Source organism: Myotis myotis, unplaced genomic scaffold (genome assembly GCF_014108235.1).
Source record: "Myotis myotis isolate mMyoMyo1 unplaced genomic scaffold, mMyoMyo1.p scaffold_m19_p_11, whole genome shotgun sequence".
NCBI classification, from domain to species: Eukaryota; Metazoa; Chordata; class Mammalia; order Chiroptera; family Vespertilionidae; genus Myotis; species Myotis myotis.
Window position 1 is genome coordinate 62,526,981 of NW_023416315.1, and position 16,622 is coordinate 62,543,602.

The 16,622-nt window shown below is 46.2% G+C and overlaps 1 protein-coding gene across 9 annotated transcripts in view; it reads right to left on the reverse strand.

Annotated features, from left to right (window-relative positions):
- Positions 1-951: 951 nt before the first annotated feature.
- The window catches only part of NRF1 (nuclear respiratory factor 1), a 132,126-nt gene continuing 116,455 nt past the window's right edge, over positions 952-16,622 (reverse strand). For 8 of the 9 annotated variants that reach the window (XM_036328707.1, XM_036328710.1, XM_036328714.1 and 5 more), the window contains one exon: positions 952-2,926. In XM_036328707.1, coding sequence (XP_036184600.1) covers positions 2,763-2,926 — 164 coding nt within the window. In that variant the 3' untranslated portion in view covers positions 952-2,762. Of the gene's footprint in view, positions 2,927-15,886; positions 15,980-16,622 lie in introns of those variants that run through there. The other variant, XM_036328709.1, reaches the window with a different exon arrangement.

Below are 16,622 nucleotides of genomic sequence, written 5' to 3' on the forward strand. Positions count from 1 at the left end.
ATACCCACTGCAACACTGACCACTCCCGTGGGGAGAGCCCACGTGCACAGACACTGTCACCCATCCTGACTTAAAAAATGTTTTATTGGCCTCGGTTTGGCTCAGTGGATAGAGCGTCGGCCTGTGGACTCAAGGGTCCCAGGTTCGATTCCGGTCAAGGGCATGTACCTTGGTTGCGGGCACATACCCAGTAGGGGGTGTACAGGAGGCAGCTGATTGATGTTTCTTTTCTTTTTTTAAAATATATTTTATTGATTTTTTACAGAGAGGAAGGGAGAGAGATAGAGAGTTAGAAACATCAATGAGAGAGAAACATCAATCAGCTGCCTCCTGCACATCCCCCACTGGGGAAGTGCCTGCAACCCAGGTACATGCCCTTGACCGGAATCGAACCTGGGACCTTTCAGTCCGCAGGCCGACGCTCTATCTGCTGAGCCAAACCGGCTTTGGCGATGTTTCTAACTCTCTATCCCTCTCCCTTCCTCTCTGTAAGAAAACCAATAAAATATATTTTAAAAAATGTTTTATTAACTTTTGAAAGAGAGATTTGTTCTACTTACTTATGCATTCATTAGTTGATTCTTGTACGTGCCCTGACCGGGCATCGAACCTGCAACCTTGGTGTATGGGGATGATGCTCTAACCAACTGAACTACCCAGCCAGGGCTGCACCCATCCTGACGTTTAATGTGGAATGCAATAAACCCCTAGAAAAAGGACTCCAGCATTGAGTTTCTCAAACTGCCTTTAGGATTCTTCAAACTAGATGCTCCTGCCCAGGTCAGCATTTCATAGAACTGAGTTAATGGAGCTGCTCTGGTGACGTAAACGGGCAGGAGATCCTGGCACGCTCCTTACAGAGCTCCACACGCACCTTTTACAAAACAGAACAAGCCACCCCAAGGCTCCTAGAGACTAAGTGCTCCTATAGAGATGAACAGTCCCACTTCCTGTTGCCAATTTTTGACTATTTATTGAATGAGGCAGTAATAGACAGAATGGAAAACAACACAGAATCCATGCTCTGCTACTTGGGTTTTGCTTTTCTTCTTCTTCTTGGCAATTTCTCAAACTAGTAGGAGGTTATTTCACCACAAAGGATCATGAACTTTAAAGTCCCTGGACAGCTTCACAATGGCGGTAAAAAATAATAATTATAAAAATAACAAATTATAGAACTAGACTGTTTATATGTAAATTTCCCTTCCCTCCCCCCATTACGTACAGAAAAAAACATACAAAGAACATTGGATAATTTTATATAAAACAAGCAAATACAAGAATCTGAAACTTTTCTCAAAGGCTGAGCAAGACAGGAATAATTTTTTAATGTTGCGTTAAAAAAACACATTAAATACACTATCACACAGGGGGGGCCCGGGAGGAGGGGGAAGAGTTGTCCCTGTACTCGAGGAGCGGAGATTTGGCCTGTCGAAAAGTCAGGTGAATGTAGCCCCTGGCGACGCAGGGCTTGCAGCTGAGAAACCCGACTTGAAGAGTGAGAGACCCAGGGGCACCGTGAGGAGGCAGCTGTGTGGGGCCTGGGCCCACCAGGACGCGAGGTCCCTTCTGAGGGCCTGATCCCGGAGCTCAGGAAACACCCGTCCTTTCTTTTCCCTTCTTATGCCCCAGCCCGGCGTGACGGCCGGCCTTCCCGGCAGGTGCCCGTCAGCTCCCACCTCCTCTCTGCAGAGCTACCGAGTGAGAGGAAGTAGAAAACTGCTTCCACTGGTGAGCCCTGTGTTTTTCTCTCCCTCCTTCCTTCCCCTTCCAACCCTCCCACTCGCCCTCCCGTTCTCTCCCCCTCCACACACCCACACACACAATGCGCACACACTCCTCAAACCCTTAATACTTCTGTTACCTTCAGTTCATATACATGACCACTTCAGGACTGACCTTAACCCAGAGCAGTATTTTAACAGTCATGAGATCAAGAGGTTTCCTGCGAAGAGGTGATGGGAGGTGGAGGAAACCTTGTCCCTGCCTGGGAGCTTGAAGGACATTGACCTGCCTGTGGCAAGGTCAGCACCTGGGCCAGCCCGAGGAGCGTCTCAGCTGCCTGGCCATGGGGCCCCTGGACCTTGCAAGCACAATTTCTGGAACCTCCCAGTTCTGGAACTTCCTTCCTCAGGTGAGTCCAGCAGGGAGAGTTCTGGGTGGCCACTGGGAGGCAGCTTTGGTGAAGGCCATGGTCACCTCCACCTGAGTTTGTCAGTAGCTCAACGCATGACCCTGGTATGAACAAAAATCAGTGACTGTGTCCGGCCACGTACCCTACACCCACTAAACTGGGTGAATTATTTTCTTCCACAGCGCACCTTAATTTCATACAGATAATTCCATGCGGGTTTCATATATATATATATATATATATATATGTATATATATATGTACACATATATACTTTACATATATGTAAATGTGTATATCCATATGTACACATATACATATATTCACATTCGCACATACACACACATAAGTATACACACAAGTTTTTGCAGAAAGAAGTCCTGCCACAATTTGGCTTTTTAGGGACAGTGAAACTGACAGCGCAGTGTCTTCCTCCACCAATCCCAGAAAATCGAGTGGTGCTTTAAAAAATGCAATTCCAAAATCCGCTGCCTTTCTTCCTTTTTTAAAAAAGGGTTAACAATACTTTTCTTCCAAAGTCGAGAGACTTAATTCCATTTGATTGCACCTCTGCAATGTGTAAAAATTCTGAAGTAGACTAGAAAACGATGCCATGATCTGGCCGCATGTCACTGTTCCAACGTCACCACTTCCACAGCCTGGCCGTCCATGGTGACTGTGCTGTCTGCTATCCTGGTGGTCACAGGGGCCATGGCCACCTGCACCGGCCCGTTGCCTTGGGCGAGGCTGGTTACCACAGTCTGGTACATGCTCACCGGGATCTGGACCAGGCCTGGGGAGAGAAGGGGAGACTGTTGGTGATCGGGCTCAGCTTCAGATGCTGGCTGGACGGGGCAACCAGCTCCATTCCTCAGGGAATCGCATACCCACTTCCACACACAATTACACCCCCTCTTTGCCCCATTTTAATTCTTTAAAACAGATAATCAGGAAAGAAAAGTTAGGAGAAATTGTGGAAACATGTCTCAGAGCATGGCCTCCCCAACTAGCCAAGAGATGACGCCCCTGCCTCCAACTTTAGGAAGCGTAGCCCATCCCTGTCCCTGCCCGGGAGCTTTAAGGACAGTCACCTGCCTGAGTAAGTGACTAAACCCCTTCCCACAAGCCCACCCCTCTGCTGCCTTAGTCGCCCTCTAGGAAAGGCCTCTATTCGTTGTCTGATATTCTGCTACACTAACTTCGTCAGCCCTCTTTCTGCCTATGTTCAAATTTCTCTCAGCTTGACAAAACATTTCCCTCAATCCTATCCTGGCTCTGGCCACTGTCACTCCACTTAGAGTCAGCTTATTTAAAAAAAAAAGCAGAGAAGAAAAAAAAGCCTAGGTCATAAGTTTTCTGATTTTTAGATTTCACAGACCAGTAAAATTTTAAAATACATTTTGGGGTCAACTTAAAAAAAAGAAAGACCCCTAACTACCTCCTCATATTCCATTACTTCATAGCAGAAAGGAAGAAGCATGTGATCTCAGAAGAGGGCAGTTCTTCCTAAGAAGGGAAAGCTGGTCATTTTATATGACATTAAAAAAAGGATTTCCATTAAACAAAGCAGAATAAATGCATGCATCAAACTCCTTTTCCTCCTAAAACTAAAATTATAGTGAAGGGGGCAAAGGATAGAAATGAGGGAGGTCAACATATGGTTGGAAGACTCAAAGCAAATATCAAGTGATTCTGCCTCATCAGAGAAGTGAGAACTGCAACTCCAGTGTCCACGGAGGGCTCAGGACAGGGACCCAGCTCCTGCAGAAATAGGGGAAGAGGCAAAAACAGGGAATAGCGGAAAGTTTGCATTCAAGCAACTGGACCAGTAGGCCACACCACACCAGCCCTGCTGTTGACAGGACATCGGAGTTCACCTGCATTGAGGACATGACCTGGAGAGGCCCAAGAAAAGACTTGTTGTGATGTTTGGCAGGTGGACCGGTGGGTAGGTGGACGGGGGAGGAGAGGAGACAATGACAAACCTGGCTGCCACTGTAATACTTACCCCAAGGACTCCTGGCCCCTAGCTCTGCCCTGCACACCCTGACAATCAGCCTCTCAGCGTCTCACTCTTAAGGAACAGAGAGAGAGCAGGGACAATGTGGGGAGCAGCAGAAAACAATGCCCCCAAATCTAGTATCTTCAAAGAGAGAAGATGTTTGTATCATAAAAATGAGATGCTTTTATTAAAAAGGAATATGGGAAAATTTTTAAGTAAAAAAATCAAACAGATGATATACATTCCAAAAAATTATATGTAGATAAAGTCAAGGAAATCTTCCAGAGAGTAGAAAAGATTAAAAGATGGAAAGTAGGAGAGAAAATATGAGACTTAAGAGGGTCAATCTCTGATAACAGAGTTCCAGAGAGACTAGAAAAAAACAGAAGGTAAGAAGTTATCAGACAGTATGTAAGTAAATACCTGTAACTGAAACACGAGTTCCAGCCTGACCACGCCCACTAGATGCTCAACACAACAGATGCAAAGATTCCCAAAGATGGCAGAAAGAAAAAGGAGTCATCTACAAAGATCTGGGAACATAAATAATATTGTGGGACTTCTCAGAAGCGGGCCAAGAATGCCTTCGGATGTCGGAGAGGAAAAGGTTCTTAGTCCAGAAGTCTATCGCCAGTTCATGAAAAATGGTAACTATGTTAATGAAGGACGGGGCAGAATGAAGACATCCTCAAAACTGGCCACCTGCACACCTTGGGACGCTCTCAAGGATGCACAGAAAACTAAGGAGTGGCCACAGGACCCAGGAAACAGAGAGCCCACAAATTGTAACGAGCTCTGGGGCAGGATGAGGGACCCAAGGTGAGGGCTACGCAGCAAATTTGAGAGAACAGAGGGGGAAATGGCATGACCACACATCCCCCCCAGTGTATCACGGCCACTGCTTTCATCTTCTCTTCTGGTCAAAACAGGCAAAGTTAATGAAATAACCCAAAACATGCAGTAGTGAGGCCAGTGTGCAATCCTCTGAAGAACCCACACTGGCAAATAGCAACCACACCAGAAGGAAAGATCACTTTCATTTCACTGCTCTTGCTGCCAGGCTCGATTCAGTTAAAAAAGCTTCAAACTTGGGGACTAAGTCACACACTTTACAAACACAGTGACTACTGTGAGCTGGGGGTTCCTCCTAACAATGAGCAACCAGGGTCTGGGCTGGGGTGGAGAACGTACAGAATTGTCAGTCAAATCTCTTGCACCCTGTTTTTTTCCCCCTCCCCCCTGGTTTATGACATATTTGGGTTTCCTCTGATGTGGGTCCATGTCCAACATGTTAACACAGGTTGAGTATCATGGAAGATTTGCCCTAGAATAAAACGGAGAAAGGTTCTAACGCAGGATTACAGGTACTGCTATACCCAGATGATCTTTTGAACACAACATGATCTTGTTGTCCTCTTTCACAATTCTTCAGTGGCCCATGGGATATAAAGTCCAAATCCCGATGCAGGCATTTGAACCCTTCATGTCAGCCCCAGTGGTCCAGTCCGCCTGGTGATCCACCAGCCTTTACACCCAGCCAGGCGAACTGCTTGATTATGGATCTCCACACACACCTCCACACAGGAGCGCCGTGACTGCTGCCTCAACTAGCTACCCTCTGCTTGTTCTGCGAATGGGCTCCTATTCTTCCTTCAACAGCCAGTTCTCCGTCCGGGCGCCTCTGCTCCTGGGCTCCCACAGCGCTCTGTACCGGACTCCACGGAGGCAATGGTCCTACTCATTATTGCTGTTTGCATGTCTTGTCTCCAAGGAGCCTCTCAATTCCTGCGGGAGGGATGGAGTCTCCATCTGTGAGTCTCTAGCGATCGGCAGGAGAACAGTAAATGTTTCCAACACTCACGATGAAACCTGCCTTCTGAGGGGTCACAGGTGTCTGTCCTTGAGACTGAGCGATCAAACTGGATGAGTCTTGGGGTGACTAGGCTGTTTTAGAATGGGAGCTTCCGGCCCAGAAACAGCATATTATTCAGCACCCATCCAAACAGAACCACTTTTAAAGATTTCATCTCCTGTACTTTACCCCACAATCAGGGAAGAAATAAATTTGGCCTCTACACCTGGGTGATGAAATGACTTGCATACAGAGCTATCTCGAGAGGGAATAACTGGTAAAGGCAACTACATATCTGAAAAGCTTTTCAGAGAGAGAGAAATGCCATATATAAGGTAATTTCATAACCTCAAATGTCTTGAAATCCCAATTCCATTATCTTCTACAGGCAGTTTCAGTCCATCGCTACCTTAAATAAATGCATTACCACCTCATTGTGGGGATTTTAGAATCAGTCTCTCTCCTCCCTCACACTCCCCTCCCCAAAGCCATTGTGACATGGATTAGATTAAATCGTCTCAGTGTCTCTGACCTAGCAGCCTTTATGTCCATGGTGAGGGAGGGGGAGGGGACTGGAAGCTTGGAAACCCAGCAGGTACTAAATCGCCGGCTGCCCTTGGAAGAGATGATTAGATGCTGAGGTACAGTCATCCGGCTGGGATTGTCCTGGCATCTGCTCAGTCTGGCCCTGATTAGCCCTAATCTAGAACGCGTGTGTTAATCTGAGCTTGCATTCTGGGTCATTTCAATTAACCAAGCAACAGGAAACCCTTCACATTCTACTTTAAGGGCTTGAAGTCCTTCCTTTTGTTTTTCAGAGAGACTCTGTACAATCTGAGTAATAAGACTCTTGACATTTGTAGAGCACTTTTCAAAGCTTTCCGACACCCACTGCACATCATCTGATTTCTGCTGAGACCCTGCAGAAGCAGGCAGGCAGGCGTTCTGCCCTCTCACAGATGACAGGCGAGCTCCTCTGGCAGACCCATGGACCTACACAAAGGCTTGTACTTCAAGTCTCCCAATCTCTAGTACCCGAATCTTCAAAGCTATAAGAAACCTTAGTTCACTCAGTTTAGTAAATCCAGTCCCCTTTCTTTTTCTTTAAATGCAAAAGTAAACAGATAAAAGGTTTAAAGCAAAAACACATAGACCGAGAGAGACCGAGTGGTTATTTCTCTTGGGAGTCTCTCCATGTGACGGAATGCCCAAGCGTGGCGCACTGGGGCCAGCAGGGGCTCAATGCTGCCTCTCCTCTCAGGCTTCTAGGTAAGGTTTATACAACTGGCCAAATGGAACGAGAGGCCAAAGGTGACCCAGGAACTTCAAGTCCCACCCAGCACAAGGATTTCCTTGTCAAACAGCAGTCAGAACAAAATCCCTGGAGGAACCGCTGGCTCGGGGATCGCATTTCCCTGTAAAAGACGATGAGGCCTGCTCTAGTTTTCTACCAATTGGGTATCACTGCTGAGCCCAAGTGGTCAAACATACTCCCCTCACTCTTCTCCTACCTCAGCAAGTGGCAATGACATCTTTCCAGGTGCTCTGGCCAAAAACCTTGAAGGCAAGTCATCAGCAAATCCTGTCCACTTCCTTCAAATACAGACAAGAATCCAACCACTTTGCTGCCACCCTAGGCCCACTCCTACCGCCTCCTGCCTGGGCTACGCTCATCTTCCTTGACATCCTGCTTCAGCTCTTGCTCCACTGCAGTCTACTCTCCGCACAGCGGCCAGAGAGATGGCCTAAAATTCCCACACGAGGTCATGGATATGGGGTCATGTTCTGAAAATTCAGACCATTTACTCACGGTAAGTGGCGTTGCTCTGTAATCTGCCAACAGGAGGCCACGGGTTTTGTGTGGTCTGTCTCTGCTGGTGGCACCGCCGGGGAGTGTGCAGTGCACCACGGGCACCGAGGAGTAACTTTTAGAGTCACAGCCTTGCACACTCATGAAGTGACTATTCCTGCCCCCTCCCGAGGTAATGCGCTTCATCGCTTACCTGCTGTATAATGGCACACACACACTTACACACACACATACTTTTGGTGGCTCTCCAGTAAGGGAAAAATAAAGTCCAAACAGCTAACAGTTGAGGGATTACACCGCCTTTCCCACAAATACCCTGCATATCCCTTCATTACAACCATACCTGTCGCCTCAGTGTACCCTCACTACCACGTGTTTGCGCAGACAGGTCCCTCAGCCCAGAGTCATCCCGCGCCAATGGAAGTCCTGCTCTAACAAGTCCCACTTCTTTCCTGGGTTTACCTCAGACATAACAGCCCACTGGGCTCCCTCTTTCCTGTGATGTCAATGCCTTCACCATTCATTTGGCATCAGCTCTGTGCTCACCTGTTTCCAAGTAGTTATTGTTTATTTTCTGTATAAATCTGCTTACTTAAGGTTGTTGGCGAGATACTATCTTTGAATACTGAGCAACTTGAACATAATAGATGCTCCTGAATGAAGTGGGATTTCTCCACAGTATTCTTCAGGTCCTGCAGCCAAATGCGGTTCGGTTGTCCAGGTGCATTTTGTGGGAGGTAAAATAGGCTCTTTTATTGCCATTAAAGGCTTCCCCGTCAGAAAGACCTCCATGTGCATCCTGGCCCGGCCACGGGCAGGCTCTGAGCCTCACTTTCCTCATATGTAAAACAGTAAATACTTATTTCACAGGCTTGCTGGGAACTGGATGTGCCGACCTAAAGTCCGGGACAGAGCCTGGCACCCAGTAGGTACCTAGTAAATGTCAGTTGCTTTTCAAAGATGACTTGGAGTAAGGGGTTTGAGGAAGTCTGGCTGGGGGCACAGACGTTAGACTGAAGTTCTCAGGAAGCAGGAAGAAAAGCAGAGACCCACAGATCTCCTTTCAGCAGCAACGTGCTCCTGCCAGGAAGCACATCACTCCCCGAGGCCTTCCAAGATGTAAAGATTAGAGATAAAAGGCATGAAATCAGGGCAGATGGACTGGCGGGCAGTATCCTCTCTGAAATGCAGTGATGGCCAGAACTGGCACTGACACGGCACCGGGACACATGAGGTAGCTGCTGATCCAGTGCCCTGGTGAATAAGTAATCCGGACTAAATCACTAATCAATGTTAAGGATATGAAATATATGATCAGGGCCAGTATGACGATGCCGTCACTCTGATAAATTTCTAAAGCCCTTCAGAAACTCATAACAGGCTCAAGCCCAGCAGAGCACAGAGCTGCAGGCTTGGTCAGGGTCACCCGGAACCACAGACTGCCCCCTCCTCCGCCCCCGACAAGATAGAGCAGGACAGACGGCCCGAGGAAGAATGGGCCTTTCATTTGCCCTCACAATCCGGGAAGCCTTTGGGAATTGTTGTTTGCTGTAACTGAATCTTCCAGCCCAAAGGCCTTCCAAGTTGGTCATGGAAATATCTTTAGTTAGAAGAAAAATATTGATGGTTGTGAGAGAAAAATTAGAGAGCTAAACAAATAAATTATCAACGAAACACACCAGTTGGTAGAAGAGAAGTAATTCTTAAAATCCAAAGGCTTTAAAATTTCTAATGGAATGCCTTCTGTGGTCTATGGACATGAAAGCTAAGTATATGTCTCAGGTACACATTGGCTTAAATAGGGAGCCAGAAGACTGTGTGACTGGAAAGAATGGAAATAAATAAGAAATGAAACCATGTGTTACCTAAGTAACTTCTGGAATTTTTAAAGAGCCATCAAGGGCATCAACAGGTGTCTCTAGGGGTGGCAGGCAAGAGGGAAGTCCTTTTAAAAAGTTTATTTGTGCCCTAGCTGGTTTGGCTCAATGGATAGAGTGTCGGCCTGCGGACTGAAGGGTCCCAGGTTTGATTCCGGCCAAGGGCACATGCCTGGGTTGTGGGCTTGATCCCCAGTAGGGAGCGTGCAGGAAGCAGCCAATCAATGATTCTCTCTCATCATTGATATTTCTCTCTCTCTCCCTCCTCTCCCTTCCTCTCTAAGATCAGTAAAAAATATTAAAAAAATAAAATAAAAATAAAAAAGTTTATTTGCAGGCTTGAAAAAATTTCACATCAGTGACTGACATCTAAGGGCAACCACTGTTACAGGAAAACACAGGCATGGTACGTGCTGGTACAGGAATGGGAGAACATCAGGTAAAGAAGTAGTCCAGGAGGCAGGCGGCAGGTGAAGAGGCTGAGAGTAACAAACAAGAACCAGATGGAGAGAGGACAGACACAGGGCAAGAAAAAGGTCATGAAAAGAATGTCCGTATCGAATGAAAAGGAGATCCAGGTAACCTTCAGGATGGTAAGACCAGGGGAAACAGAGAAAGCATTGCTCTCCCAGTGGTTCTGTTTCTGTTATATTAGCTGCTTCTGGGACATTTAATCTTCCTTTTCCGTGTTTCCTAAGTCTATGGCTTCTGGGTGCATTTAAGGGATTTATGGATTAAAATATGTATTACACCTGGCAAGCACTGCATATCCTCATGAAGCCAACAGCAGCCTCACAGGTGCCTTGGTCAACAAGCACTTCTCCGCATCCACGGTTTTCTCTGCATTTGCTAGACAATAGGAAGCCTCACTGGGAAAAACTACTTTCTGGCATAACTTTTGTAGCAGTGACTTTGTCTGGGTAGGACAGTGTCACTGTATCCTTTGCCTGATTTTGCAGGCCACCAGCAAACTCCTCTTGCCCCCACCCCATGAGCCAAATGTTAAAAACGAATTTACTTTTATTACAAAACATATTTTGGAGATAGAAATTATTTCCTCTTGAAATTATCACATGCCTAGGAACACTAATGGAATCGAGGTTGGGGGCTTTGGTGTTCAGAACCACTGTGGTTCCTTATCCTGCGGACTGAGCTCCTCATGTGGGGCTGACCCAGCTGACCCCAAGGCCTGCTGAGGACCCGACCATGAGGGCTAGAACCTGAAGTGAGTGGCAGGGGAGAGGAACGTTCACCGAAGGCTGGTGGAACATGCATGTGCTCGGAGGGACCTCTGATCCGACTGTACAGAGAAGGGCAGGAGGTGCTTAGTAAATTCCCAGGAGAAACCATTGGGAAGAAGGGTGAGGACAACACTCAAGGGCTCCAAAGTCTATGTACCAGTGGACAGGGTATGGGCAATATGTGAGGTTTGGATATTTTTAAACAGAAAGTGGAGCCAAAATCACAGAAACCTCAGGAGAAAGTCACCAAGCCATCTGAGTTTACAACAGTCAGGTATAGAAATGAATACTGGGAATTACCCAGAGTTAGGAGCAGAGATTCATTTTCTGTTATTATTTTCAAATTTTTTTTACTGTAGAGAATTTCAAATAGGCACAAAAGGAGAGACTAGTACAAGAAACACCCCCCACCCCACCTCCAGTGCCCACCATCTAGCCCTTGCCTCTTCTAAACAGGGTTAGACTGAGGCAAAGAAACTTCCAGAGATGTTCTGATTTTCTACCCCTTCACACAGCACAACCTGTAGAGTACCGTTTAGAAAAAGTGCACCAAACTTTCTATGAGCACTTAGGGCAGAATTCAGCTTGCTTAGGCAGTGAGACCCTGCAGACAGCTGACTGGAAGGTGGAAATAAACGGACAGTTCCAGGGTTTGGTCTTCACAGAGAAAGAAATGGATCTCAAAAAACTGCATTCTGTTTAGGTATTTATCTTGCTTTCCTATCTGGGCTGTATTTAGTATAAGCACATTGTTAATGGGGACAAGTTTTTATTTATTTATTTCCCAGAGCTTTCCCAGCTTTATTAAAGCATAACTGACAAATAGGAATTGGGTGAAACTTGTTCTGATGCATGTATATACTGTGAAATGATCAGTACAGCCAAGCTAATTAACATACTCCTCACCTCACAGAGTTAGCATTTCTAGTTCTCCTTCTTTGTGTGCGGTGAGAACAATGAAGAGCGGCCCTTTTAGCAAGTGTCAAGTACAGGGCACAGTTTTTAACCAGTGTCCACGCTGCGTATTAGGTCCCCAGAGCTTACACATCTGACATCACTGAAACTAGTCCAAAGAACTATGTCGCCGCGCCTGCAAAGCGGTGCATGGATTTAAATAAAGGTGACAAGACTTGTGGTAATCAGTCAGTCAGAGGGATGCCACAGGAATTCAGGTGAGAACAGAAAGGACTAGGTATGAAGAGGAAAGAAGGGTCTCACAATCAGGATGTAGAATCAACTGGGCAGCCTGACATAACAGAGCCCTGAACCCATGCCTCTGGGTCCGTGTCATTAATCCCTCCTCTAACTTACTGGGCTGCCCTCTGCACACGGTGGCCCTTCTGGGCTGACTGGCCTGCTAGATAACCCTTCTTGGCCTCGGGTCACCCTAGGTTGGGATCCATGAAGGCAGAGTTGCTCCACCCTCGGGAGAATTCTAGCTAAAAAAGGCATAAGGAGTAACACCAGAGAATCACCACTTTATCACTCTTACCGATATAATGGATCTATACGAAATCATTAATGGTTACTGAGACCATTGGTGACCCGCAGGGTGTAGCACCCGGAGGGGCAGCCTCTCAGTTACCCCACCTCCAGCTGCTTCCTTCTGTCTCTAAAAAGAAGGAAGCCTCAGTCAACACCCACTCGCGATGGGCACAACCTGCTCTACAGACGCCTGACAACAACACAGAACTTGGAAAAAGCAACGGCAAGAGTGACATCCACCCGGGAAGTTTCACAAATCCTCCGGCAAATGCGCCAGCACACAGAGCGCTGTGGGCGCGCTTTTAAAGTAGATCTTACAGTCAGCTCTTCCTGAGCTGAAGGGAGGGTGGTTCATTTCTCTCTACACTGGAATTTGTGACGTATTTTCTTGCAGCAGACCTACTTTCCTAATTTTGTCTTCCTTCAGCTAATATGAATACTAATTTGTATTCCTGAAGCGCTCAGCCGCTGTGGAGGTGGAGATGGTCCAGGCTTCCTCTGACTCGCTCAGAGAAATTGTCTAAGGACTTAAAATGTGTCACGAGTAACCTGCATGACAGACCATCTGTATGTGGCATATAAGAGTTGAATATAATTCTATTTATAAAACCAACAGGCCACTTCTGTCTCTTGGGGCTGCTATGAGAAGAAGTAACATTTTATTTACATGATTGAAGTTCTTGAGATGAAAGACACTCCCTAAACTTGAGGGAGTATTGTTTCATCTAGGTTCTTTCTCAGGCATCAGAGCAGCCATGTAGCAGCTACCAGGGGCAAACAAATGGAGAAGCAAGATTAAAGGTCCTGCCCATGATCCCCAGAGTTGCTGAGAGTGGACGTTGTGCCACCAGCTCAGTGTTGCACCCCAGGAGTGTTGTCCACACTCCACGCTGTACACAAAATGAACAATTCACACACACACTCCTGGCCCTGAGTGTTCACATGCCCTTTTGTTAGAAGCACTGTTGAATGAGAAAAGAATTCTCCCCTCTCCCTTCCGCTCTGAAATCAATAAAAATATATTAAACAAAACAAAACACCCCACGACAATGAGGTACCACCTCACACTTGTCAGAATAGCTATCATCAACAAATGAGATGTGATGGTGAGGATGTAGAGAAAAGGAACCCTCGTGCACTGCTGGTGGAAATGCAGACTGGTGCAGCCACTGTGGAGAACAGTATGGAGTTTCCTCAAAAAATTAAAAATGGAACTCCCATTTTACCCAGAGATCCCATTTCTAGGAATATATCCCAAGAAATCAGAAACACCAATCAGAATGAATATATGCACCCCTATGTTCATAGTAGCGCAATTTACAATAGCCAAGATTTAGAAACAGTGTAAGTGCCCATCAGCATATAAGTGGATTAAAAACAGTGATACATCTATACAATGAAATACTACGCAGGTGTAAAAAAGAAAGAACTCTTGCCATTTGCAACAGCATGGATGGACCTGGAGAGCATTATGCTAAGCAAAATAAGCCAGTCAAACCTCAGAAGGAAGGCAGGGGATGGTCGGCAGGTGGGAAGAGATCAACCAATGACCTTGTATGCATATATGCATAACCCATAGACACAGACCATAGGGGGTGCAGGCCTGGGGTGTGGGCGGGGGTGGGCTGGGAGAGTCAATGGGGAAACAAGGGGACATATGTAATACTTTCAAAAATAAAGATTAAAAAAAAAAGGAAGAAGAAAAAACAGAACTTTCTAGTCCAACAGTAGGGCTGTGAAAGCTTAAGCAAGGCAAGGCCAGGGAGCAGGGCAGCAGAAAGCAGACATTCCTAAGATTATGAAATGGGTGGGAAAGGACATGAGATTCTTGAAGGAAAATATTTTAAATATAAAAAGATAAAGTTCATAGTCTAAGTAACATGGCTGAAAGGAGCTGCTCCAAAAACATTCAAGCAAATTTCCTTTTCCTCCTCCAACAAGGCTGACATAGAAACACCAAGGCTTACTACTTAAGCGGTCAAGACATTTAATCTCGGAAGCCATGCTGCCCATTAGAACTCACTGTGAAGACAGATATGTATGTTCCCCGTGTGCTGACCAATATGGTGGCTACAGAGCACCTGCAATGTGGCTAGTGTGACTGAGGAACTGAACCTTTGATTTTAATTAATTTACATTTAAAGAGCCAGTGCACAGCTCTAAAAGCTTTCCAGTATTTCACTGTACAGATGTACCACTATTTTCCGGTGAGCCAAGTCCACACCATACATGTGCTTCAGTCATACATAAACTGCAGAGCATGGTCAAGAGCTGCCTTTGTTTAGATGGAAACTCAATCTGAAATTGGATGCTCTACATTCACCTAAAATATATTTTCCTGGCATTTCCCTTATTTATATCACAGGCTTTTTTCCTTTGCTGCTCTACCCCATCCCCACCCCCACTTATTTTAACACCCCACCCCCACCCCCACGGTGAGAAACTTTATCAGCATTTGAGAACAATACAGTATGGCTGTGCACTATAAAGCTTCAAGCAGTAAGGAGAGGCTGGGCTGGCAGTCAGGAGAATTGCTGGACGCCTCTCTATGAGCCAATCTGATAGCAAGGTCTTTGTAGTCTCGCTCAGAGCAGTGTCTCAGTTTCCATATATAGACCCCTTCAATGATTCTCAGGTCCAATTGCTAGCTTTACCACCGAAAAGATGTTTTTATCAATTTAACTTCAAAAACCCTATTTAGGCTCTGTAAATCTCTAAATTGGAGCCTTGCTAATAATGAAGATTTGGTGTAATTATAAAGTCACAGGCAATTATGCTGACAAAGCCAAATCTATATGTCTCTTGCTGGGCCTTTGCTCTCGGTCTGACCAACAGGAGGAGAAAAGAGGCTTTGTCAGGAGCAGATGTGCAGTGGGAGGCCCTGGGAAAGCAGATCTGTTGAATGAAGCAGGTGCCACTTAGACATTCACTTTACTGACTCCAACCACAACCTCCCCTTCATTTGATATCCTGCTCTTGGCAGGAGGATGGGGAGAGAGCATCACACAAAAAGGAAGCATGTTTATCCTGTTCAGATTACTGCTCTGCCAGGCTGCTGCTGCTGGGTTCTGCACACTTGCTCTTTATTAAGCAAATGGCAGATCTGGGAAGTGAATCCCTGTATTTACACAGGTAACCTGAGAGCCAGAGGGCCCCAACCATACTGGCTGCGATGTGCAAGCTATCAGAGTTAATAACAGTACACTGACATTCCTTCAAAATCCTAGTGGAAACATAAATAAAAAGAGGAAAGTCCCCTTTACCCAAGAACCTAAAACACTTCATTCTGAAGAATTTTTCATGTCAAGAAATTCTTGTTCTTATGCGAACAGTGACTGATCCCAGTTTTACATGCTCAATTAAAACCCACTTTTCAATCCATGTATTGAATAGAAATGACTGCAATGAAACTTGTTCGATTATGGCTCTGAATTTGGTATGCTACACACACACACAAATCCCTTTACAGAATATTACCTGCAATGAGGCACCAAGATTCTGTCTTGGTTACAAGGAGCTGGAATCATCTAAGACCAGAATCTGTCTTTCGAATACAAAGACTCAGAAAGATCTGGGGACCTAAAGGGAAGGAGAATGAGATAACGAAACATGTAACTTGACCTTCAGGACACTGGGGATGGAGGAGACCATGGTCAGTGGTGTCCATCTGCCAGATGGCAGGCATGTTCTTGGGAATCTCTGCCCAGAATGTCCCTGGCGCATCAGTTTCCTCAAGCTGAGAATACCTGGCACAGTCAGACCAAGGAGCAGATCAAGGTAAGCCACTATGGCTTGATAACCTGCTAATTCCCACTGGGCTTCAAGGAGCCAACTCTGGAAGCAGTCAGCTTTTAACATGGATAGCATCTAGAAGCTTCATCTGAGGGCCATGGCCAAACATTTCATTGTAAAAGGCCCTCTTCTTTTCTAGTCTTTAAGTCTTCAAATAGCAGAGCCTAGGTGAGCAATTCCTGGTGCACATATCACGAATGCCCGAGGCCACCCCGTTCTTAATGGTAGAGGGAGGGGACACTTCCCCTCTGGACTTGCAGACTGGGCAAGGAGAGAGATGACCCTAAACCCATAACACTTTCCAGAGGCCTGCTCTTTCTGAGGGTATCCACAGGGCAGCATCTTTGCAGGAGACAAAGGCACCCAAGAACCCTGACAACTGGAAACCCCTCCAGCTGGGGCGATGTCTGATGAGTGCCAGGAAAGGCCG